The following is a 26,540-nucleotide window of genomic DNA, read 5'->3' on the forward strand; positions in this document are numbered from 1 at the left end:
TTATCTCTTTTCAAGTGGATAGTGGATAAGTTGGGATAACCCCGATCGCAGTTGGGTTTCCAACAGGTAATTGCTGCGACTTGCATCACACGTATATTTCATTCACTACTCTGTTATGACATCACAACTGTTTTTCAATCAGGTGAGCTAGTGTGACATCACAACTGCATTTCCCACTGGTTGTCATAGCACAAGCGTGTTTGAATCAGGTAAGCTGCTGTTACATCACAACTGTACTTTCCATAGATAATTGCTATGACATCACATTGTGTTTCAATGAGTAAGTTGCTGTGACATCACAACTATGTTTCTCAACAGGGAACTGCTGTGACACCACAAGTGTATTTCAATCAGGTAAGCTCTTGTGACATCACAACATATTTCCCGCAGGTAGATGCTGTGACATCAAAAGTGTGCGTTGTTGTGGCATCACAAGTGTGTTTCAATCAGAAAAGCTGCTGTGACATCACAAGTGTGTTTCAGTCATTAAGCTGTTGTCACTCCAAGTGTGTTTCAATCAGGTAAGCAACTGTGACATCACAACTGTGTTTCTTACAGGTAATTGTGATATCACAAGTGGGGTTCAGTCAGTTAAAGCGGTTGGCGACTTTGTAGTCAAATTTCTTAAGGCCACTCTCACATGTGCGCTTTTTGGGCACAGTTTTGCCCTTTTAACGCACCATATCACCCATCATTCTGATGGGCTACATTAAAAAACGCTGTAGAACACAGTAACCTGCGTTCAAGAAAGCCGGGAAAAAATGCAGTAAAATGCTACGGGCAAAATCGACGCATTTTACCAACGTTGTGTATGAGAGTGGCCTAAATGTATTAAACTGATATTTCTGATATAAGGATTTGTAACACCCCTCCCCCCCATTACTTACAAAGCATTGCATTTTAAAGCACCATCTTGCCCATGTACACACTGGACAATGGCAGCCAAATCATTCATGGCACCCAAGATGGTGCTGGTGATATGATTTACCCACGTGATCTCTTCCCCGGCACCATCTTTGTCTGCGCATGCGTTGAAAAAAATTTAGCACTGACAGATACAAGTAGCAAAATAGCTGTCTTAAGTGGATGCAGTGGCTGCTGCCACCCAATGTCTGCATGCGTGGATTCGTGGGCAGTAGAAGTGGCATAGTTATAGTGGTTGTAGTGGTCATCCCTAAACCAGGGGAGCCTAGAAGTGGTAGCCCAGGCTTTTATCACCAGGACTCCCCCACGGCTCGCTCCCACATTGCAACTTGAGTCATTTTCTTCACTCGTGCAGCTGCCTGTGTGGCCCAACTCCACCCCAGCTCATACTGTACCTAGAATAGGAGGGGGAAGAAGGCACACCGCTCAGGCAGCAGCGTGAGTGCAATTGTGAGTAAAGTTACTAACGGGGGAAGGGGGGGTCACAATCACTTTGGGGGCATCATAAGTGTTGGACAGGACAGAGGGGCCACTATGAGTATGTGGAGGCAAAGAGGGCCTCTACAAGCATGTGGGTCACAGAGGGGTCACTATAGGTGTGTGGGGGCGCAGAGAGGCCACTATAAGAGGGTGAGGGCACAGAGGACCCACTATTACCTAATGGGGGTCATAAATTGAAAATATAACTGGCTGTAGAGAGCACTGAGAAGAGAAGTTATTGCAGTATTTTTTATTTTTTCTGGCATCCCATTAAGCACTGCCACAGGCAGTGTTTAATAGGTTAAAGCACATAACAGCCCTAGGAATCTTCACAAGGCTCCGGGCTGTTATATGACCTCTTTGCTTTTTTGCATGCCTGTATACACTCCTGACAATGTCTGGTCTTGCTCCAATTGGATTCAGGTATGGGGAAAGAGAGTGCCATTCAATAGCATCAATGCCTTTGTCATTCAGGAACTGCCTACACATTCTGGCCACATTATTGCATTGTCCTGCACCAGGAGGAACCCAGAGCCCACTGTACCAGCATATGGTCTGACAATGGCCCTGAACAGGGGTGTAGCTAAAGGCTCATAGACTTGGGTGCAAAAGTTTATCTTGGGGCCCCCCCAACTTCCCTTAACCATTTAATGCAGAGGTGTAACAGTAACAGGGCCCCCAACTATAATGCTTTATTCATAGTACTGGGCCCCTGTATGGAGAAGAGAGGCCTTATGGGCCTCCTAAGGCTCCTGGACCTGGGTGCAACCGCATCCCCTATAGTTACGTCAGTGCTTCTGATAATTTCATCCTGATAATTAACAGTCAGGGTATTGTTGGCTCTCATGTAGAGGTTTCTGCAACCCTTCAAGGGTATGCCTCCACAGACCATAACTGATCCACCGTCAAACCATAGCTCCTACAGACTCCTTTATATCGGTCATATGTGCTCAGTGTGAACCTGCACCAGTAGCGGACCTGCCAATTCTGGTGTCCGCTGTTTTATGTCAGTCGAACTGCACTCTGCTGGGTTTTGAGCACATGTCCCATTATAGGTCGTTGGACCCTCATGGACTATGTTTCTGACAGTTTGGTCAGAAATATGCAGGCTAGCAGCCCGCTAGAGGTTCTTTTGTAGGGCTCTGTCAGTCCTCCTCTTATTCCTCCTCACACAAACGAGCAGATACCTGTGCAGATGGATTGATGCCCTTCTACAGCCCTGACCAGCTCTCCTTGTGTAATGACCCATGTCCTGGTATCTGCTCCATGCCATTGACTTTGCTTTCTTGTGACGGTACATATGGATGTGCTGTCAGGGGCAGATTGAGAAATCTGCCATGGAAAAAAATTAGAAAGGTGGGTCCAAACCGGCAGCAAGTGGAGTGAACACAATTAAGCAGGGGTCAGCAAATCACCAGCTGTAGTCATGAAGGAGGTAGGAAGAGAAAAGTTTATGCAGCGTGCATAACTGGGTGCAGCAAATTTACTATGAAGCACAGAACATGTTAGAACTGGAGACTAGAGGGAGAAGGCACCACCTATTTCTATCCCGTCGAGCCTCCATAACATTAATGCATCTCATAGACAGGCTTGTTTTTAGCTTCTATGACAGACATTTATGTGATGTATCTTACGCCCACATGTTGACTGACAGCTGAGCTCTCGCTGTGATGGCCAAGATGTGAAAAACTCTGATCCCTGTCATTTAACTCCCAAGATGCCATTAGCTACTAGGTGGTTACACAGAGGGAGGAAGCCTCCTCTGTCCTCATCACCTGTCCCCGAAGGATTACAATTATGGGATGCCGACAGGTAACCATGGTACCTAGAGGCCTAAGAAAAGTCCCAAGGTATGCCACAGCTGTATGCCCACACGCAGCACAATCTAATAGATTGCTTTCCAGTTTAAGACGCACAAGGAATAGTTCTTTGCTATACTGAGTTTACCAAAGAACACATTGTGACATCCCTAGTGGGTTTTGTGGGACTGCAGTATCAGAGCGGCCTGCAGAGGGTGCTAATAAGGTATTCTTGCTGCTGTGGGTGTGGCAGGAAGCAATACAGAAGAGCTAATCCCTGCCAAACTCAGAGGAGAAGAGACAGTTTAGCAAAGCTGAAGGGCTGTTAGCCTGAAGTCCTGTGCGGACCAGTGAGAGGCGGTATAAGGTCTCATGTCCACTTGAAAAATACAATCCACACAGAATCTGCTGCAGATTCTGAGCAGATTTGCCTTAGGGTGCCCACCCACTAGCGTTTTTTTACTGCGAAATTCGCAGCGGTTTTTTTTTTCTGCAGGGGTCTTTGGGCTATGGGACATGCAAAACTAAAATCGCGATCGCGCAAAATCGCGATATCGCGGTAAATCGCGATTTTGCGCGATCGCGATTTTTACATTACAAGTCCCATAGACCCCCTGCAGAAAAAAAAAACCTGCGAATTTCGCAGTGAAAAAAAACGCCAGTGGGTGGGCGCCCTTAAATTGAATTTTTTTGCATGCAGATATCCCAACCTATAGATAGCAATGTGGCTGATCCGATTAAAATGCCATTCGTGGGTGCAAAATTCAATTTAATTGACTGCGGATGGCCAATGATTCCCTATGGGCAAAATTGAATGCGGATTTCACCCGCGGAATCCGCATGCAGAATCCGCAATTCAATTTTGCTAGTGGACATGAGGCCTAAAGGAGCCACTTCAGGAACTTGAAGCCTGAGGTTCTGTGTGGACCAGTGTAGGAGCTGTCACCCCTTCTGAAAGAGGAGGACGCTCTCTAGATACCCCAGGTGGGGGGTTAGTGACAGGGACCCTGTGGGTTTGTGAACTCTGGACTTCTGTATGCTGTGTATACTATACACATGGGTTACTGTATGCAATAAAAACTGGCAGATGCCAGATTGTACAAAAATTCCAAATCCCCTGAGCCTGTTTACATGTGCGGTGCCCATTTCCAGAAGGGGGAGAGGCCAATGATCTGCAAGCGAGAGATCCCAGGCAAGATACCCCCTTGCCACAGTCTAAATAAATAATGGAAAAATTGTCATTTTGTAGAAATGAACAAAAAACCCCCACTCACACAGCATCAGTGTAATCATCATGGCCCATATAATTACTATATAAGGGGCAAATAATCCCGCCACATCATGATCCCATATTATCACTACAATGCGATACCAACATACTGTCACTGAATAAAAAACACTACAAAGATCAATATTACCAATAATAATGGTATATGACCAATAGTATAGGGCCAAATAATACCCCAGACCATGACCACATAATACCACCGTAATTGCTGATACAAAAGTCATTATTACCCCCTCATACAGTGACCACATAGCAGTATATACTAAATCTACCCAGGCACTCTGCAGATTGTATAAATGATTACAGTACCGTTATATCTAGTGATAACAGGTGATTTACTCTATAACTGGAGTTGTTCAATTTCCCTTTTTCTTCATCTGGCCCAGACCATCATGATGTCTTCTCCCGGTCACAACTTGTCTCTGCAGAATTTGACACACAGATAACTTTGACGCCTCAACTTTCCAGAGGCCTGCCTTTGTTTTCCAAATGTCTACATAATCTCCCCAGATTGCAGTAATGACACCTGTGGTGACCCACACAGTGTTAGTATCCCCATTTTTGTACTCCCTGTAGGCCCTACAAAGTAAGTGCCACTTTTCCTGCCCCCCACACATTAAAAGTGCCCTGACTTAATAATAATGCTCCCCTCAGCTGAGTTAGGCCGGCTTCATACGAACGTGTCGGATTCTGCATGCGGCTCTCCGTAGCAGAAGACTTGCAATACATTGTGGAAACGAATAGTGAATGGTCGCAGATGATCGCGGATGCGAGTGTTTTTCTGCACGAATGTACGCATATGCACAGCGTATCATTCAAGCAGAAGAAAGATCACAAGCAGGTAATTACATCAGAAAGTTGCCCAACCCCCTGGAAAACCCTTTAATAACAGGTGAATGCCCAGATGACATTCTCTTGTGCTTATGTCATGGTAACATAGTATGTTAGACCGAAAGTAGACAATGTCCATCTAGTTCAGCCTGTTTACACTTCCCTCGTTGATCCAGAGGAAGGCGAAAAAAAAAACAATGAGAGGTGAGAGCTGTTGAATTTGCTCTTAGAACCATGCCTTCAGAACGGAATACAGCTTTCTTGGCTTGACTGGTGTATACTTGTTTTTTTGAAGTGTTGCTTCCGATGATGGAGAAAGAGCCCAAAAGAAAAAAGCAGTCCTGGGTTCACCCTCGGGTGTCGCAGCGACTCAGTAAAGGTGACTTCAACAGCCTTTACTGCTACTTGCGCACACATCCAGAAATTAGGGAAGACAATACTTACAGAGGTTTTTTTTTGGTGTCGATGGAGGCAGAGGTCCACTGCTCGCCATAGGATTGGGATGCCAGCTCTTCACAGGCCCTGTCCTTCGCATCTCTTTCCTGATAGTCTGACCTGTTGGTGTTCCAGATTACAGGAAAGTCCTGCACTAGAGCAATGAACATGCCCACATCAAAACCCAAAGGGCAATGGTGTGTGTGGCTCTCAAAAACTCTGTCCTGCACTGTCTGTCTCCACATTCCTGCTTTCTTTCATTCCTTTTGTTATCTGGTCTCCTAGCAAGCTGCGAACAAATCCGCCTACAAATTCGCACTCATCCGCAATGTAATTGCGTCTGCACTGCTATGCAAACACATCCATAGAGATCAACAGAGCCCGTACTCATATTCGTACAACTAAGTGAAGCTGCGTAAGTTCATGCTTTCAATGGACAAGTATTACCATATATCTTCATTGCGGGTGCCGATCGCAGATTTCACAATTCAAATCTGTTCGTGTGAAGGTGGCCTATAACTGTTTCTTTATGACATTTCAGCAAATAGATTTAACAAAATAAATCCTCCCCTCCACCAGCCCAGGATCCCAGTGGCCAACCAGAAATTTTCTCGGAGGGTTGAATGGCCAATCCGCCCCTGTGTGACTACCTGGAGGAGAAGAGCTACCTGTGCAACTTGATTGGGCTGAAGGTACTATCTCTTACTACTAGTGGTGACAAGAACACTTGCAAAACACAAAGCTAGAGAAGAATCAGTAATGAAGGTTAACCCCTTAGTGACGAAGCCTGTGTGCCCCTTAATGACCAACTAATTTTTTAGTTTTTTTCAGCATTGGAGTCCAGGAGCCATAACTTTTTACATTTTCCATCCGCATAGCCATTTGAGAGCTTGTTTTTTGCGGGACAAGTTGTATTTCTAATGGCATCATTTTTGGGTACATATAATGTATTGTTTTTCTTAATTAATCTTTTATTAATTTTTTAAGGGGAATTGGGAAAAAAAATTGGTCATTTGTTTTTTGGATTTCATCTTTAGAACATTCAGTGTGCAAAATAAATAATGTGATAAGATTCTTTCCTGGGTCAACATGATTCCGGTAACACCAAGTTTATAAAGTTATTTTTAAATTTTGCTACTTTTGAACACAAAAACCATTTGTTTTAGATTTGCTTTCGTGTCACCATATTCCAAGAGTCATAGCATTTATATTTTTCTATCGATGGAGCTCAATGGGGGCTTGTGTTTTGCAGGATGAACTCTAGTCTTCAATTATCCAATCTTTGGGAATATATAACATTTTGATTGCTTTTTATTCCATTTTTTTTTCAAAAAGCAGGACTAAAAAAGCATGCAATTTTTATTTTTAACTGCATTCACCATGCAGTATAAATAATATGTTAAATGAATTCGGCAGTCCAGTATAATTACACCAATACCAAATTTATATAGTTTGGGGTTTTTTTTGCAACTTTTTTAAATTATTGTTATTTTTAGTGCTGCATTTATATTTCAACTTGTTTTTATTAAACATTTTTGCATTAAACAGGGTTTCCATACTTTTACAAAACATATATATCTGTATATCAAGTATGTTTATCAAAACATACATCTGTGTAGAAACATGTATATTCTTATCGTCTTAGGAAAACATTTCCTCTATCCTTGTCAATAGAATTTAAACATTAATACTGGTATATGCTTTTCCTGACTTCTTACTTCGTATGTGGGGTAGAGAGGAGAGGGAAAGGAGAGAAAAGAAAAAAAAAAAAGGGGGGGGGGGGGACATGGGGTCACATTATGGGTCAAAGAAAAACAAAGAAAGAAAACAAAAACAAACCTTCAACATATTTCAACAACCTAACCAACCATGGACCAAGTTGACACCACTAATTCTCTCCTCCTGTATATAATTCCGAACAGAAACATATTCTCCGTCCTCTATACGAATAAGCGTTCTGGCGCATACGGGCCCCCAGCGCACCCCCCCATGTCAGTTACACTCCACCGATTGGGGGGTCTTCAGTCATAGACCTAGTCATGTACCATGCAGTCATTCTGAAAGACTCATGTATTGCTCTTTTTACTCTGTGCGGTAGGATATCAATAAAACTTTCCCATATCTCGAAAAATCCCTCTACCAGCATGACCTTCGTGACCGTTTTGTTAGTAAAGCCTCAGTTTTTCCTAAGTTGAGAGTATATCCTGAGAGTGGGCCTAAATTTTGGAGGTCTCTGAGAATTTCCGGAAGCACATGGGCTGGGTCCTTGATGCATAGGAGCACATCATCCACAAAAGCAGTTATAGATATATTAGGATGGTGTGGGCGGGGCGATATATCAGGGGGGACTGGTTGAAAATGGTACAGTAAGGGATCCAGAGAGAGGTTAAAGAGAAGGGGCAAGAGATGGCAGCCCTGTCTAGTGCCCCTGAACATATCTATCGGTTGTACGTTGTGTCCATTTATCATCAGGGTGGTTGAGGCGTTATTATGGATATAATTAAAAATATTACAGAAGTTTGAGCCAAAGTGTCTTTTTTGTAGGGATAGCTGTAGGAAGGGCCAGGACACTTTGTCAAATGCCTTTTCTGCATCCAGGCTCAGCAATAGTGTTTGCGGGGCTTGTGGGCGTTTGGCCTCGACCGTTGCGGCTATAGCCGCTCGGACGTTTCTCGTAGAATGTCTATTGTTCATAAATCCTCTCTCGGAGGGGTGGAGAAGTTGTGGACATAGGATTTGTAGTCGGTTAGCTATTAGTTTGTCAAGAACTTATAGTCACTGTTTAATAGGGAGATTGGACGGTATGATTGTGTTTCAGTTGGATTTTTATTTGGCTTTAGTATCAGGATCGTTCTTGAATCTAGTAGTGCAGGGGTCCCCAACCACCGGGCAGCGGACCGGGGTCGGGCCGTTGGGTGTTTAGCGCCGGGCCACGGTGCCGCCGGGAACTTTTGCTCTAAACACAAGGCCCGCGCCCGACGCCGCTGACCACTGAAGCGATTACCAGCGGGGGCGCCGCAGCTCCACGCTGGTAATCACGCTGGTCCCGGCGCACACTGACGTCTGTGCAGGGAGGATTCTCCTCCCCGAGTCCCCTGCTCATTAGTTCCGCAGGAGAGGACTCGGGGAGGAAGCGTGTCGGGTTGCACACTGACGTCAGGGCAAGCAGACAGAGAGCGACAGCAGGGAGGAGGTAAGTATATGGGTTGGGGGGCTGCCTATTACTGGGGGGGGGGGAAGGAGGCTACCTATTACACGGGAAGGGGCTGCTTATTACTGGGGGGGCTGGTTATTACTGGGGGATTGCGGGCAACTTATTACAGGGGAAGGGGCTGCCTATTACGCGGGGCTGCCTATTACTGGGGGGTGGGGGCTACTTACTACTGGGGGGGCTGCTTATTATTGCGGGGAGACCTGCTTATTACTGGGAGGGACCTGCTTATTACTGGGGGTTGCTTACTGGGGGGGCTGCTTATTACTGGGGTGGAGTGGGGGCTATTTATAACAGGGGAAGGGGCTGCCTATTACTGGGGGGGCTGCCTGTTACGGGGGGGGGGCTACTTACTACTTGGGGGGGGGGCGGGACCTGCTTATTACTGGGGGGGGCTACTTATTACAGGGGAAGGGGCTGTCTATTACTGGGGGGGCTGGTTATTACTGGAGGATTGCGGGCAACTTATTACAGGGGAAGGGGCTGCCTATTACTGGGGGGTGGGGGCTACTTACTACTGGGGGGGCTGATTATTACTGGGGGGAGACCTGCTTATTACTGGGGGGGACCTGCTTATTACTGGGGGGGCTGCTTATTACTGGGGTGGAGTGGGGGCTACTTACTACAGGGGAAGGGGCTGCCTATTACTGGGGGGGCTGGTTATTACTGGGGGGGGCTACTTACTACTGGGGGGGACCTGCTTATTACTGGGGGGGAGGGGGACTACTTATTACAGGGGGAGGAGCTGCCTATTACTGGGGGGGCTGCCTATTACTGGGGGGGGGCTGCCTATTACTGGCTGGGGGGACCTGCTTATTACTGGGGGTGTTGCTTACTGGGGGGGGGCTGCTTATTACTGGGGGGGCTACTTATTACAGGGGGAGGGGCTGCTTATTACTGGGGGGATTGCTTACTGGGGGAGGCTGCTTATTACTGGGGGGTGGGGGCTACTTATTACAGGGGGATGGGCTGCCTATTACTGTTCGGGGGCTGCCTATTACTGGGGGTGGGGGTTGCCTATTACTTGGAGGGGGGGCTGCCTATTACTTGGGGGTGCGCTGCCTATTACTGGGGGGGGCGCTGCCTATTACTGGGGGGCGACCTGCCTATTACGGGGGGGGGGGACCTGCTTATTACTGGGGGGGGGGGGCTGCTTATTACTGGGGGGAACCTGCTTATTACTGGGGGGTTGCTTACTGGGGGGCTGCTTATTACTGGGGTGGAGTGGGGGCTACTTATTACAGGGGAAGGGGCTGCCTATTACTGGGGGGGGGCTGGTTATTACTTGTGGGGCTACTTATTACAGGGGAAGGGGCTGCTTATTACTGGGGGGGCTGGTTATTACTGGGGGGCTGCCTATTACTGGGGAGATTGCTTACTGGGGGAGGCTGCTTATTACTGGGGGGTGGGGGCTACTTATTACAGGGGAAGGGGCTGCTTATTACTGGGTGGGCTGCCTATTACTGGGGGGGGCTGCCTATTACTGGGGGTGGGGGTTGCCTATTACTTGGAGGGGGGGCTGCCTATTACTGGGGGTGGGGCGCTGCCTATTACTGGGGGGGGGACCTGCCTATTACGTGGGGGGGGAACCTGCTTATAACTGGGGGGGGGGAGGCTGCTTATTACTGGGGGGTGGGCTGCTTATTACTGGGGGGGGCTACTTATTACAGGGGGAAGGGCTGCTAATTACTGAGAGGTGGGGGCTGTCTATTACTGGGGGGGGGGAGATAAATTATATGCTGCCCTATGTGTGTGCTGGGGGGGGGGATAGATTATATACTGCCCTATGTGTGTACTGCCAGGACATTCTAAATGTCATAATTAAATAAGAGTGCACTAAACTCCAACCCCCTTCATAACCCTGCCCCCTATAACCAAAGCCCCGCCCATGTCCCACCCAACCCCGCCGGGCCTTGTAAAAATGGTCTTGCTTGAAGCCGGTCCCTGGTGCCAAAAAGGTTGGGGACCACTGTAGTAGTGTGTCAACTTGTATGTTCTGAGCATAAATCTCATTACCGTATATACCGGCGTATAAGGCGACGGGGCGTATAAGACGACCCCCCAACTGTCACCTTATACGCCGGTATTCAGTGGAGAAAAAAAAAAAATTCATTACTCACCTGCCCCGGTGTTCTGTCGCGCTCCGGCAGGATGTCGCTCGCTCCGGCAGGCTGTCGCTCGCTCCTCGTCCCCGGCGCAGCATAGCTTTCTGAATGCGGGGCTTGAAATCCCCGCTTCCAGAAAGCTAATACACACGCCGGCAGCCATGACAGCATTGAATGGCTGTGATTGGCTGAAGGCGCACGTGTTAGCAATCACACTATTCAATGATGTCATTGAATAGTGTGATTGGCTGAAGCCACGTGCGCTTTAGCCAATCACAGCCATTCAATGATGTCATGGCTGCCGGCGTGTGTATTAGCTTTCTGGAAGCGGGGATTTCAAGCCCCGCATTCAGAAAGCTATGCTGCGCCGGGGACGAGGAGCGAGCGACATCCTGCCGGAGCGAGCGACATCCTGCCGGAGCGCGACAGAACACCGGGGCAGGTGAGTAATGAATTTTTTTTTTTTACACTTTTTTTTTTTTTTGAATTACCGGCGTATAAGACGACCCCCGACTGCAGAGCAGATTTTTCGGGGTTCAAAAGTCGTCTTATACGCCGGTATATACGGTATATAGCCTGGTTAGGACTGGGACTACATCCAGCTGCAGCAGTTTATAATATTCGTTACCATAGTCATCCGGGCCAGGGGTTTTGTTGTTTGAGGATGCCATGATCACTTCTCTCACCTCTGTTTCAGAAAATGGTTCCTCTAAAAAAGCTGTTTGTATATCTGTGAGTTTAGGCAATGTAAGGGAGTCTAGCCACTCCTGTATTTTGGCCATGTCCGTGGGGGCGCTCTATATAGGTCTCCAAAGTAGTCTAGTAAGATATTTTCCAGTTGCTCTTGGTTTGAGGTTGTGGTGTTTGTTATTGGATCAGTGAGGGACAAGATAGGTTTGTTTTTAGTTTTTGCCTTTGCTAGGTGGGCCAATAAGCGACCCGGTTTGTTGGCCTGCCGGTAATATTTATTTTGATCCATTTTTGTGAGCCATAGGGCCTGACTTTGGACACAAGACTCTAGAATGTTTCTTGTGTGGTTATATATGTCCTTATTCTGCCGGGACGGGAGTTGAGCGTAGGATTTTTGTGCTGTAAACACCTTGTGTTGCAATTTGGAGAATTGTTGTCTGATTTGCTTTCGTTTGTTTGAGGTAATTAATTATATGGCCCCTCATGACTGCCTTTGAAGCTGCCCAGAAGAGGATTGTGTTCTCTACATGTTCAATGTTATCATCAAGATAATTTGCCCAATGTGTTTTCAAATAGTTCTCAAAATCCTCTGAATGGTAGAGATATGCCGGGAAGGACCACATTCTAGTTTTCCTCTGTGTTTCTTTACCTTGGAAGGACAAGGTGATTGGTGCATGGTCTGATATCTCAATTGGGAGAATGGACGTGTCTGTGAGTTTTTCAAATAATAATTAGGATAGAAGAAATCTGTCTATTCTGGAAAAACTCTGATGGGCGGCTGAGTAATACATATATTCTCTAGAGTCCGTATTTGTAACTCGCCAAGGATCACAGAGAGTGTGCGTCTCCATAAGATGAAGCACGTCCCTGGAGGCCTGTGTGAGACTCGTATTCTGGGAGGATCTGTCTAGAGTGGGGTGGGTGATGGTGTTAAGGTCTCCTCCCACTATCAGGTTGGGGTACTGCTTTTGTAACAGTAGGGCATTTATTTTTGCAAAAAAAATATTGTTTGTCTGGTTGGGGGCATAGAGGTTGAGTAGGGTATAGTCTACATTATGTATCTTTGATCTGAGGAGCAAGAATCTGCCCTCCTTGTCTGCCAGTTCCTCTTCGACTAAGTATGTCAGACCTCTACTAAAGAGGATAGCAACCCCCCTATTTTTGGACTTATAATTTGCTGAGTAACATGAGTCTAGCCAGGGGGCTTTTAGGGTAGCTCCTGAATCGTGTTTCCAGTGTGTCTCTTGTAGGAAAATTTAGTGCTGCATTTAAAGGCCCCTAACATTTTTCTTTTTTCTGTCAGCGGTGTTATGTGAGGTTTTTGGGGTTTTTTTTGCGGGATGAGTTGTACTTTATAATAGCACCATTTGGTGATCCATGCGACATTATGATCCCTTACGATTCTGTTTTTTGTAAGGTGAAATAGGCAAAATTAGATATTTTCGGTGCGGACAGCAATTGCGATTTCCGCTCGTGAAAATTAAATTGCAGCATGTTCTATTTTTAGTGTGGATTCTACACAGACGGCTTCCATTAAAGTCAATGGAAGCCGTCGAACCCGCGGGCCATCTACAATTGACATTGCGGATAGGTCGCAGGTACCTTCATCATAGCCTAGTGATGGCGCGGGAAACACTGAGATTTAAAAAAAAAAATCTGTACTACACATGTCCGACGGTGGCTCGCCGCAGCCATCTGCAGCACAGGTTTTGAAAGGTATGAGCGGTCGCCGGCTGGGGACAGGGCCAGATTCCACAGCGGGCTTCCGCATGCGGAATCCGACCCGTCCGTGTGAGATAAGCTTAGTGCCCATTCACACGGGCGTATTTTCTGTCTGTATGTTTTACTGACACAGACCCATTGAAATAAAAATTGCAGCACGTTCTACTATGGCCCGTATTCAGACCAAAATCGCCATTTAAACATAGCAAACGCGCATTGGCATCCGTGTTTACTGTGAGTTTTCACTGAAGATGTCAGCAGCATATCCGGTAATGTTTCTCATAGTTAATAGAGTTGAAGAGTATTGGCACTGTCTACTAACTTCTGACATATCATAGAGACATATCAAAACTTTTGATCAGTGGCGGTCCCACTGATCGCCAAGATGAGGTGGCTGCGGTGCTCATCCAGGCGCTGATCCCCCTTGGCTGTGACCGTCAAATTGAAACAACATGTGAATTGCAAAGCATCTGCCTTCAGTTACATTGCTTACAAGGCAGGCAGGGTGACGGTAATCTCTGGCTGTGCAATATGTGTTGCTGTGTAGCCCTATTTGGGCCCCATTCACTCGGGCGTATGTATGAGTATTGGGTCTGTGAGATATACAGTGTTTGCACTGTATATATATATATCCGTATTTGGTGTGTATGCATTTATTTTTTGCATGCATATTTAGGGCGGATTCTGATGAACGCGCTCTTCTACTCGTATGTTTATGTGATAATCACGGCTGCACAACGGGACAAAACGAAACCACTGCTCATAATTAGTATAACGAGTTCAAGATGTTTTCTTTCACAGTTTTTCACGCAACTCCTAGCGTATTTTGTGCTCATTTGCGCATCCCCATTGACTTCTACGGGGATTCGGTTCGCAAATACGCAGGAAAATAGAGCATGCTGCAGGTTTTGTGTGACCGAAATGCGCAGAGTAATGTAAACTCATGTAAACGCACCCGTTGAAATCAATGGGGTTTATTCACTGCATATTGTGCACACAAATTTTGTATGTGCAAATACGCGCACAAATATGGTTGTGTGGCGTGATTTCGGTCTACGATGCAGACAAGAATTGGATATGCAGCACTTTTTTACGCATGCAAAATATTTGTGTAAAAAATCACTCATGTGAATAACCGGATGCAAATTAATGGGGTTTATGCTTTCCATAAAAAAATATGCATGTTAGGGCTTAAACAATGGGCCCATGGCCAAACACGCTGGCCGCTACGGAGCGTATTTGCGGATGAACCAGTGAATTTTTTTTGACTATTCAAACTCTGTGCTATTGCGAACGAGTTAAAAAAAAAAAGCAGGTAGGGCAGGTCCTATCTTTTCTCGTAGCATTAACGTGCGACAATCCTGCTAGTCAAGATGAAGCCATTGAAATCAATGGTTTCGCTTCGGCACATTTTGCGGCCGTGATTTTCACGGCTGTAAAACATGACAAAATCACGTTTGTCTGAAGCCGCCCATAGGCTGGGCTGACACGACTGTGTTTGCTGGCGTGGCGCCTGCAGTAAATACGCAGCGACGTGCGTACTTGCTACACGACGCCAATTCCCATACACTATCTTGGTGTGTGCGGATAATACGCACCAAGATAGAACATGCCGTGATTTTTTTCACGACCGTATTTTATGCGCATCGCGTGGCACAATTAAAAATCTATGGGAGATCGCTACTGCATCTTACGTGCACAAAAACCATGCGAGTAATATGCAGCAGCTATACTGCGGAATCCCACAGCGGAGTCCAGCTCTGCGCGTACCTGGTTAGTTTCATTTTCTTCTGTACTGTGGATGGTCCGCACGGTTCGCGGTCAAACATGCGCAGTTCAGATTTTATTTATTTTTTTAAACTTCTGCCTTTCCGCAATGTCATTGCGGAAGGGCTACAGATCGGACAGCTTCCATTGACTTCAATGGATATCCGTCTGTGGACAGGAACCCTTAGGGATAGTTGGGGTGCAGCAGAGACCCCCCACAGTAATCGGTGAGATATTTAGTATCCTTGTTAAAGAGAACCTGTCCTCAAGTTTTCATGTGCAGTATCAACTTCGTTGGCTGACAGCGCTGGACTGTGTAAGCGTGTGAGTATAAAAATACATCACCAGACTCCATGTCACCCCCTGTAACACCGCCATAACCTAGTTTATGCTGCTCTGGGGAGGTGACAGGTCCCCTTTAAGGCCCTCTCATAAATCACTTCATGCAGTCTAGCAGCTTCTTGCTAGACTGGATACAATGTGGTTATAACGTCCTGTCATTTTTTTCTTTTTTTACATTACAAGGTCGAAAACCCAGAAGAGCCTCGTCAGGCCCCTGCACAGGAAGATTGGCAGGACGTAAGCCGAGCGCCGCCAACCACGTGTCACGTGACATCCGCCCTGCTACACAGGAAGATTGGCAGCACGTAAGGTGAGCGCCGCCAACCACGTGTCACGTGACATCCGCTCTGCTCGCTGTGCGGCTGCTGTTATATCCCGGCATCCTTTGCGGCCTTCTTTCTCTTTCCGGGAACCAAGATGTCTAAGAGAGGTAAATGGCCGCGAGTGGCGCATATAATCCGCCTCCATCCTCTATTAAACAGTTCTGTGAGGCCGCTGGATGTAGGCTGTCGGCATCTACACGCAACCCTCTGTTGCGTGCCGTGGATATGACGACGGGTTGAGGGGACGGAACGGGTTGGCGGACGTTATGAGGTAGTAGAGTACGGAGGCCTGCAGAGGCATGTTGGAGAGCTCTGTGCATGGAGGCTGTATGCTGGGTGTGTTGTGTGTGCTGGAGGGTTCATCCTGGGCTTGGCCTACTATGGCCTCCTCATGGTGCGTGTAGTGGACTTACATCCTGTCAGGCTGTGGCCACCATTCTCCTGCACAGCCCTTACTTTAGCATCTGACCTGTTTCATCTATGGGGATCCCTGCTGGCTGCATCCAGCTGTCGCCATTGCAGGTATCAGCTTACAGAAATGTACTTTTTGTCTTGTCCCTGAATTTAAAGTTGTTCCCTTCTGCGGAGTCTAGGGGATAACTTCCCGATTGGTGGGGGGTGTCGCTGGTGATCTCGGAGAAGCATGGCTATGGGAGTCCTCTTCTTGAGACCCCCACTGATCAGCAGGTTAATTCCCTATCCATGGTTGGGGGATAACATGAAATGCTGCCACAAGTCTGCTGCCTCAGGTTCTTATTGCAGATAAGGCCATAAAGGTCTGGTGGGGACCCCACTTTTGGGACCTGCATCTATCTTGTCCTAGGGCCACCACTTGTTGGGGGTGTTCGGGAGGATGGTAATAGCTGAGCACTATGCTGTTTGTACCTCCCGTAGAAGTCAATGTGAGTTAGGCCTCATATCCTTGGCCTTATTGGTAGAACGCTAGGGTCTCCCCACAGTGTTGTACCGGTGTTTGTAAATACCGGGTCTGCCTGTGAGCGCACTGCATGCTGACGGATCGTGCGCAGTGCGACTTATTTATTTATCCCCTGATCATATCGTACAATACAGTGGACCTCTAGATCAGCCAACTAGTTATACACTTGTTTACAGGGTACTGCTCCAAGATACTACTGCCAGCTTGTTCGCTCTTTAGTGGATCCTATGGTGACAACTGCTGAAACAGACTAAAATCTATGTTCAGACTGGGCAGAGATTCTCTGCAGCAGAAAATCCACAGATTGTTGCAAACTTCACCCCTACATTTGTAAAAGTGGAATCTTCATTTGGTACCTTAAAGGGTATTTTCCAGTTGTAGCATATTAATGGCCCATACTCCGTAGTCTGCTTGGAATACCCACTGATCAGCTGTTCGCCAGGTCTATGCACTGAGCTGACTTTTGCCGGAAGTAGTGAGCTTCGCTCCCCCTGCAGTGACCAGACTTGGTATTGCAGGCTAAGTTGCTATTGACGTCCGTGGGATCTTTGCCTGTAGAAAGCACCGTTGGCTTTTGTACATTTCGGAGCCGTGGGGATGGTGTGATCAGACGCCTCTTCTTAAAGCACTTGTTGTGTCTTCACAGTGGCATAATGAGTTGTCGTGGAAGAGGAGATGAATTACATTACGTTTGGGTGAAGGGGCAGCCACATGTGCTGTACTACTTCAATCCGTGATGTTACAATCTTTATCGAAATGACCCAAATACTATAAAATGCTTAGTGGCATAGGTATTAATGTCACAATGTGATTTAGTAAAAACCTGGCATTTTCTGAATTTTAATGGGGTTGTATGTGTATCCCCTACTGAGCAATGATCGTTCCTGTGTAGCACAGGGGCGACCATCGCTGGGACGATCTTGTCAGGCATCTGCGCTCGACAGGTCGCCCCGTTCAAAAGCACGCTTAGGGATAGGAAGTCTTGCCTATCTATAGTAATTTCTTAGTAGGCTACAAAGTCTATAAGCCCTTTAAGATTGACTGATGTCCATCAGGTAGTACTTAAGCCAGGTTTAAACTTTAGCTGTTTGTCTTCTAATTAGTATTGGTTCTGGATTGAGCCCTCTGTAATGATCAAAACGTGTTATTTGGTTAGCGATACTAAATGTTATTGTTCTTCTCTTAGGACGTGGAGGTTCTTCTGGTGCGAAGTTTCGCATCTCCCTCGGTCTCCCCGTGGGTGCAGTCATCAACTGTGCTGATAACACAGGTAATTATGCAAAGAATATACAGGGTGATCAAAAAAGTATTGTGCAAAAGTAAAGCTGTTTTGGTCATAAGTGAATTGACATCCAACAGTCAGAACGACGTGAAGAGTTCTATTTTTTTTCATGTTTTAATGCACTTTACAGATGTCTGCTGTGGGCATCATTGGTGACACTAGACGACCTAAAGCAACGCATCGCCGCTGCAGTGAAATCTGTAGCAAAGAATATGCCAGGACGTACATGGGCAGGATTGGGCTGCTAACTTGGTATCTACAGGTGATTACCCCGAACATCTGTAAGATGCATTAAACTTGAAGAGTTTTTTCTGTTCATTGCATTCTGTTTGTTGGATGTCAACCATGTACCAAGGAACCAACTTTACATTTGCACCTTTCTTTTTGAATCCCCCTGTATTGTTCTCAAGGTGCAGGGACTCTTTACCTCTTAGAAAGGTCATGCATGCTGACCTTACCCTCTTCTTAAAGCACTTGTTGTGTCTACACAGTGGCATAGTGAGTTGTCGTCGAAGAGGAGACGAACGCATTATTTTTGGGTGAAGGGGCAGCCACATGTGCTGTACTACTTCAATCAGTAATGTGACATTCCTCAGGCTTATTAAAATTTATGGGGAGGTGGACTTACCTGTTTGGGTGAAGCAAAATGTAGTAGTTGGGGTTGTTGTGTCTACCACATTTATATATAATTTTAATTTTTTTATGGATTTGCTATTGTCTGTAATTTTTCCTCTTAATATATATTTATCCATATTTGCTAGGTGCAAAGAACCTGTACATCATCTCCGTCAAGGGGATCAAAGGTCGCCTGAACAGACTGCCAGCTGCTGGTGTTGGTGACATGGTGATGGCTACAGTTAAAAAAGGAAAGCCTGAACTGAGGAAAAAGGGTGAGTTGTATGTGCCCGTCTAAAAAGCCAAAGCTTTTGATGTTGGTGCCATGTATGTTACTGCAGGCTACTTGGTGAATTTGATCTCTGGCCATTCTCTGGCCATTCTCTGGCCATTCTCTGGCCATTCTCTGGCCATTCTCTGGCCATTCTCTGGCCATTCTCTGGCCATTCTCTGGCCATTCTCTGGCCATTCGTCCTAAAGAGATAAAAAATGAATTTGCAAACTTTGCCACATTGATAGTTTTATTTTTTTTAAGGGTGCTTTCTCATCGGGTAACCCCTTTTAATATGAAAACTTCAGCAGTGATCAATTATTTGTGGGGTGTTTTTGGAACCAGATCTGGAAGTGGATAATTTTGCTGGCAGAACATTGTGTTCCAACGTTTTAAGCTCTACATTGTGGCTATTAGATATGCTTGTCCTGGCTTCCCTCATAGGACACATGGACCCATTAACGTGCAGCCATAATGTATGCATCCCCTTTGTACTACCCTTTATTGGAAAGATATTATATAATTTAATCCTTTCCAGTCCACTGTCTGACGTCTAAAGACATTCTATTTGAAGGCTGTACAGCTCTGATGTCGGAAGACGTCCAGCAGGGTATTCTTACTGTATATTACTGGCCGCTCTGTTGTCGGGGGCCTCTCCAACATGTCCCATACCACAGTACTGGCTCTAGCCAGCAGACGGCGCTATTGCATAATGGCAGAAAGAGAAAGCCCCCTAGGAAACCCTGAATCCAAAATTGAAATGCAAAGGGTTAAAAGGTATTTTTACTTGGGACCAATTTTGGTGTGTGCTTATGTCTATAGTATTTCCCAACTGGCTTTTCTACACTTGGTATATGTAAAGTCTGAACATGCCTTATGGTGTGTGTGTCTGTTTAAAACCTGTTATGAAGAATTGTAATATTTCTCATTACAGTGCATCCAGCAGTGGTAATACGACAACGAAAATCGTACCGGAGAAAAGACGGGGTGTTCTTATATTTTGAAGACAATGCGGGGGTCATAGTGAACAATAAGGGAGAAATGAAAGGTATGGTGTAAATATTGGAAGTTCTGTCTTCTATATTGATGAGATTATAGTAATTTTGATCATTTAGTTTTGGATCAATTACAATATTAAGTTCATTGTTTCAAAGAACCTTTCATTTGATTAGTGATGAGTCTCAGGAAAACTTTGCAAGATTGAGGCCTCTCAGATAGTTTGGTAGAAGTTTTCAACAACCTTATCCAATAGGTTACTTGTTAAAGAACACCTGCTTTAGTTTGACCTAAGCTGCAGCTCACCTGAAATATTCCCACCTGGGCTGTAAATCAGACTTTGGGTCTCCTGTGTGGTTTCTTCTTTTTTTTCTCTAGATGCAGCTTACTTTCCTTCCAGAGCCTGACTATGCTTAAAGTGGTATTCTTAGACACTTAAGGCATACCCTGCAGATATGCCAAAAATGTCTATATGTTGAAATGGCTGCCATGAATGGAAAGGTGCCAAGGTTTATGAAAATGGCCTAGCTCGCTGTGCTATACTGTTTGTGACTCGCATACATTCCTTTATGCTATGGATGTTCCATAAATATCTAAGATGAGAATACCCATTAATATAGTTAGTGTGGCAGCACCCATTGGGCATTTGCTTTATGCCCTGAAAACACTATAGTGGAATATGTTTTAAGGAAAACCAGTGTTAAAATTGTTGGTCATTTGGGAGCTACAGGGCTGCCAAGAGTTGATGTATGTTATACCCGGTCATTGCAGAAGTATCGCAACAGTACCTAATAACCTTACTCAAAATCTTGTAAAGACTGGGTAAACTGGCACAGTAGTGTATCTTTGCACTGTGGGAAACAGTGCATGTAAATATGCTTTCCCTGCTGTTTTCTAAAATACTTCTATTTTAGAAAATGGCAGTCTTTGTAAAAGAAGAAAATGTGTCAAACTAATTTTATCTGAAATTATGTACCCTTGGACGGACTTTTTATAGGTACATAAGGTGGCAAAACACGTTAGATGAATGTCTGCCCAATCCACTGACTTGGGTGGACCAGTACACGGTGTATGGGGGTGTCCTGACTCTTTAGACCAGATGTTGGTAACAGAAGCGTCAGACATGTTGGATTTTAGCATGCTGTGGATCCTTTTAATTCCATACAGTGTTTGTCACAATAAGCTATGTTTTACCTTGCTTGGCAATACAGTAGAACTCGTGAAGACCTCTAGATCAGCCAACTTATTATACATTTATACTGACTCAAGATACTACCAGCTTGTTCTTTCTTTAGTGGATCCTATGGTGACAACTGCTGAAACAGACTAAAATCTCTGTTCACACTGGGCAGAGATGCTACAAATTCTCTGCAGCAGAAAATCCACACCAATTGTTGCAAACTTCAGCCCTACGTTTGTAAAAGTGGAATTTTCACTGAAAATACGCAGCATAAATTGACATGCTGTAGATTTCAAGCTTTCACTGCATGTGAACGAATTTTGTGCAGAGTTTTTCCACACCATGTGGATTAGAATTGCTCACTTGCAAAATAAGTGCTTGGGCAGCATAACAAGTGGAAATGCTGTTTTTTCACCCGTTATTCAGATTTTAACTTAAAGCTGATTACCAAATTCACATTTGATGCCTTAAAAGGTTTTTTTTTTTTTTTTTCCAGTTGCAGAATATTAATGGCCTATCCTCTGTAGTCTGCTTGGAATACCCATTGATCAGCTGTTCGCCAGGTCTATGCACTGAGCTGACTTTTGCCAAAAGTAGGAATCTTTGGTCCCACTGTAGTGACCAGACTTGGTATTGTAGGCTAAGTTGCTATTGATGTCAGTAGGATCTTTTCCTGTAATACCAAGCCTCACCACTGCAGTGGGAACGGAGCTGCCTGCTTACTGTTGAAATCGGCTCTGTGCATAAGCGCACCATCCTGATGAACAGCTGATAAGCAGGGCTTCTGGACAGCAGACCCTTGTTCTACTATTGTTGGCCTGTCCTGCGTATAGCCATCAATTTATTTTAGAACTAGGCAATCCTTTGAAGAGCCAACTCTTTATAGTGCAAACTACAATTGGTAACTTTTTTTTCTTTATAATAGACTTGGCATTCGAAAACCATTGGAAAGCACCATTGGCTTTGTACCTTTAGGAGCCGTGGGGATGGTGTGAACAAACGCCTCTTCTTAAAGCACTTGTTGTGTCTTCACAGTGGCATAATGAGTTGTCGTGGAAGAGGAGATGAATTACATTACGTTTGGGTGAAGGGGCAGCCACATGTGCTGTACTACTTCAATCCGTGATGTTACAATCTTTATCGAAATGACCCAAATACTGTATTCTATATCCCCCATCCACATTGAGGTGGATGGGGGATATAGAATTCCAGTTCTTGAGATCGGCAGATCCCCGGATCAGATAATTATCCCTTATCCTGTGGATGGGGAATAACATGATATTCTGGTACAACCCCCTTAAGGATCTTCTGACCCCTTGACCTGTGTCTTGTTTCTTGTGTTTAAGACTTTAGTGATTATTACTGGACTAGATCTGACTATATTGTTCCTTATGTTGTGGTTCTGTTTTTCAGGTTCAGCTATCACAGGCCCTGTGGCAAAGGAGTGTGCTGATTTGTGGCCCAGGATCGCCTCCAATGCAGGAAGCATTGCATGAACATCCCCCGTTTGTACAATAAAATGAAACTACCAAAATGTGGTTGTACCAAAAAGTGTGTTTATTTGGTAGAGCAGCTATGATGGTGAAGTGTAATAAAGCTCTTGTAACCACATTGGAAGCTACTAAGAAAAAAGGATTAGTTAAGCGCTTTTTATTTTTCCAAATGTAGATTAAAAGGCTATTCTGTCTTTTTTTTTTTTTTAACTGTTAACGACATGACCGTATGTCCTGTCTGTAACAAGGAGCAGGAGGTGTAATAGAAGTGTGGCCTACCCTTTGATTTCAGTGGAGGTGAAGTTGGAGCTGGAGCTTCCTCTTCCTCTGTCCAGTGATGATTATGTCCAGCCCCTCAGCGGTAGATCACGATCAGTTGAAAAAGAGCAAAAATATCCCCTTACGGCTGCCTTCAGAGGCGAGAAAAATTGTGAGATTTGTGCGTTGAGATACAGATAACCCCATTATTTTGAATGGGGTCCTACACATGAGTGATGCTTTCCTGCATTGCACCAGGATGTGGGAAACCAATCGGGTCACATTCTCTTTTTGCTTGCTCTTGCATTGCTGTGCTTATTGTCTTCAATGGGGCTGGTGGCAGCTTCGTGAAAGGTGCACATGATACAAGGTCTCCCATTAAAAACAATAGGAGAAACTGCGAGCCATGGTGGAGGATCCCTATATCCCCAAAGTGATGCGAGGCTGTTTTGAACCTTGCTTCTGCGGGAAAATCCTATGATGATGAGCATGTAATCAGGCTGTGATTCACAGCCGATATCACGCTCGCCCATGTGTAGTTGGCCTAAGGCTGCTTTCACAAGTCCGAGAAACTTGCGTGAGACTTGTGCGTTGTGATAAGCGCAAATCTCGTGCAACTATGAACCCCATTCTTTTGAATGCAGTCATATACATGAGCGATGTTTTCCCACTGTTTGTGAAAAAATAGTGGCATGTTCTATCGCTTCTCATTTCTTGGAAGGCATGGCCCATTGACTTCAATGGAGCTGTGCGATGTGAGATTTCCTATTGAAATCAATAGAAACTGCTTCTGATCCTCTATTGCATGTGAAACTATCGCAAGAGAATCGGAATTTTAATGGCGACGCAAGGCATTTTTGCTTAAAAATCACCTCACATTCACAGGTAAGTTGCACATTTACGAGCGCAATATCGGGCTGAATTCCTCCAACCAATATTGGCTCAACTGTGTGTAGGTAGCTTAAGGTAGATTCCCAGCACTACACTATTGATCTAACCTCCAGAATAGGTTATCTAGAGTTGATCCATGGGGGTCTGCCACTTGGGATTCCTGCTGATCAGCTGGTTGAAAAAAAACAGCAATGCTTGGGAGAGTGCTGTTGTCATTTCAGTGCTTACCTGACAGCGACGTGCACTGCATAGTGGCAGTGCCTGGAATTGTAGCTAGGCCCATTTACTTGAGTAGCTTCAGAGCAGCTCAGTCCTATGTGGCCGATGTACGCTATGTCACAGGCCACGCAAGCACCTTTTCAATCTGCTGCCTAGGCAGCGGACCCTGCTGATCATTACTGATAACCTATTCCTGGAATAGGTCATCAATAATGAAGTCCTGGAACACTGCTTTTTCATAGTGCCATATGCAAAAAAAGGTAACGCAAAGACTGTTACATGGTAGAGACATTGCATGTTCTTGTATACTGTGGAGTGAAATAAATCTTTTTGGACTTTTTTCTAATAACCTAAATCTACAGTGAGTTCCTGAGTGCTGCACCATTATCTGATGAGCCTATCTTTGGGCTTGCCCTCATATATTGCTTCTCCCATTCTTTTTAATGGGGCAGCCAGCAGCATCGCACTGCGGGCTAGGTGCGAGCGTTCCCCATTGAAAACCTTGAGAGAAACTCCGCGTGGCTGATCGCTTCTACCCTGGAATGATGTGTCGTATCTGTGGGAAAATGGCATGTTGGTGAGGGCAATACCGGGCTGTGTTTCACAGCATGATATTGTACTCGCTTGTGTGAAGTTAGACTAAATGGGGTTGTCTGGTGTATGGGTGCTTTCCCCTTTTTTTTCTCTTCCTCCATCTTCCTTCCCCCTCCCTCTAACTTCTCTATTGACCTATCTTCATGTCCAAGTGAATTGTTGAGGGGTATGAATCAGATAATGCTACAGGTTGGTGTACAGCGCCTCAGAGGCACTATGTTAACTAACCATAACATTAAAACCGTTGTGTAGTTACTACTAGGAAGAAAAAAAAAAAAAGTTTGATTGGTTCTCAAATGCCATGCCACGGTTCAGTCAGTGCTTCCTGGAGGCGGGATTTATGAACACCCTGACCAGGAAGCGGTGGCTGAAGACTGCAGACAGGTGTCCCAGAGCTTCGGGAGAAGTGCGGCAGAGTGGCCCACACTTCTTAGGTAATGCATTGTTTTTGTTTTTTATTTTTTTTTTAATGCAGCTTGTGCTTATTTTAGGGACAAACAGTAGGACTTCCTATAGTAAAAGTTGCATCATGCTATGCGATGCAACAGAAAGCAAGGCTCCATAGGGAAATGGGCTACAAAACATCGCAAATCGTGGCAATATTCACACCATGATTTTTTTCTTGCAATGTAGCAGCCTACAAAACATCGCCAACACTGGTATGAAGAAACCCCTTGAAAAGCATAGAATATATAAATATATAAAAAAAATCTCAATTTGTGAGAAAATAGCACAATTTTGTCGCCCGTGTGAAAGCGGCCTTAACCCTTTGCCATCCAATGTCAGGCCTGCCCTGACATTTCCCTCCACAGCTCCGATGTCGGGGCAGGCCCGACACTGCAGTGCAGGAGTGCATCTGCACCCGATCCTCAGACACATCAGGTGCAGACGCACTCCTGCACTGGCCCCCATCGAGGACCCCCAAGGAGAAGGCAGAAAGGGTTTTTAACCCTTTCTGCCTTTTCCTTTATACATTACATAGCGCTCAATTACCGCTATGTAATGCAGAGAGATTCCGGACGGTGTTCATGTGACCGCCGGTGTTACCTGACCCCCAGCGGTCACATGAACGCTGAGGCGGGAGCCTGCACTGTGGGGGGACCTGCTTACGTGTCTGGCGTCTTCCGCATTCTCCCTTTTGCCTCCTAGCCATCAGTGACCGCTGGGTGCCACCTGACCCCAGCAGTCACATGATCGCCGAGCCGGGAGGCAGAAGAGAGAATGGGGAAGACGCTGGACAGGTAAGCAGGTCCCTCCACGGTGCAGTGAGCACCTGCACCCTCTTGAACTCTGTCAGTTCAGGAGGGTGCAGGGAAAAAAAAAAATTTTCTCATCCATTCTCCCCAGCTCCAATTTACTTGGAGCTGGGAAGAATGGATGAGAAAAAATAAATGGATTGGAAAGGGTTAATGTTGGTTAACGTAGTGTGTCATAGAGGTGCTATCCATCAGCACGTATAGGGGACTCACTAGCTATAGTATATACTACATATAGGATTCATGAAACTCGGCTTTACGATTTTACATGGGCATTAGTCAACTTGCATGGATGTTTGTCATATTAATGCAGAAATTTTGCTACTATAGTAAACAACCCTAATATATAAACTAACATTACAGTTAGCTGTCCAGTGCATCCTGTGGTACTGTAATATCGGTTTTATCCCATTAACGTTAGATGCCATAAGTTATAGGAGTTTGTTGTCATTACACAACGCTGCTAAATCTATGTATGTTCACGTTGTGGTGTAGCTTTGAACTGTGATACTACAATCCCCAGCATGTAGAAGTTATGTAATGCTGGGAGTAACTATGGGTTACAGAGCACAATACTATGTGAGAAGTACATATGAGTTGCAATGAATAAAGCTGCACACAGAATTAAGCA

General features: G+C 45.4%; 1 protein-coding gene and 2 non-coding genes across 3 annotated transcripts; all 3 read left to right on the forward strand.

Annotated features, from left to right (window-relative positions):
• The first annotated feature begins 15,909 nt into the window (after window positions 1–15,909).
• On the forward strand, window positions 15,910–22,732 carry RPL23 (ribosomal protein L23). Its single transcript, XM_066588185.1, has 5 exons — window positions 15,910–16,024; window positions 18,041–18,124; window positions 18,898–19,026; window positions 19,957–20,070; window positions 22,612–22,732. The coding sequence occupies exons 1-5, from the start codon at window positions 16,012–16,014 to the stop codon at window positions 22,692–22,694; spliced, it is 423 nt and encodes a 140-aa protein (XP_066444282.1). The 5' UTR covers window positions 15,910–16,011; the 3' UTR covers window positions 22,695–22,732.
• On the forward strand, window positions 17,468–17,601 carry LOC136588891 (small nucleolar RNA SNORA21). The gene has a single exon (XR_010787690.1). It is a non-coding gene; the product is annotated as a small nucleolar RNA SNORA21 (small nucleolar RNA).
• LOC136588892 (small nucleolar RNA SNORA21) lies at window positions 22,201–22,334 on the forward strand. Its single transcript, XR_010787691.1, has one exon. It is a non-coding gene; the product is annotated as a small nucleolar RNA SNORA21 (small nucleolar RNA).
• Window positions 22,733–26,540: the final 3,808 nt, after the last annotated feature.

This window comes from Eleutherodactylus coqui, chromosome 13 (assembly GCF_035609145.1).
Source record: "Eleutherodactylus coqui strain aEleCoq1 chromosome 13, aEleCoq1.hap1, whole genome shotgun sequence".
NCBI lineage: Eukaryota > Metazoa > Chordata > Amphibia > Anura > Eleutherodactylidae > Eleutherodactylus > Eleutherodactylus coqui.

Excerpts from the sequence above, each read along its gene's own strand:
- RPL23 (XM_066588185.1), top strand. Across the intron at positions 18,125-18,897 it reads CAACTGTGCTGATAACACAG|GTGCAAAGAACCTGTACATC; the intron begins GTAATTATGCAA and ends CATATTTGCTAG. Across the intron at positions 20,071-22,611 it reads CAATAAGGGAGAAATGAAAG|GTTCAGCTATCACAGGCCCT; the intron begins GTATGGTGTAAA and ends TCTGTTTTTCAG.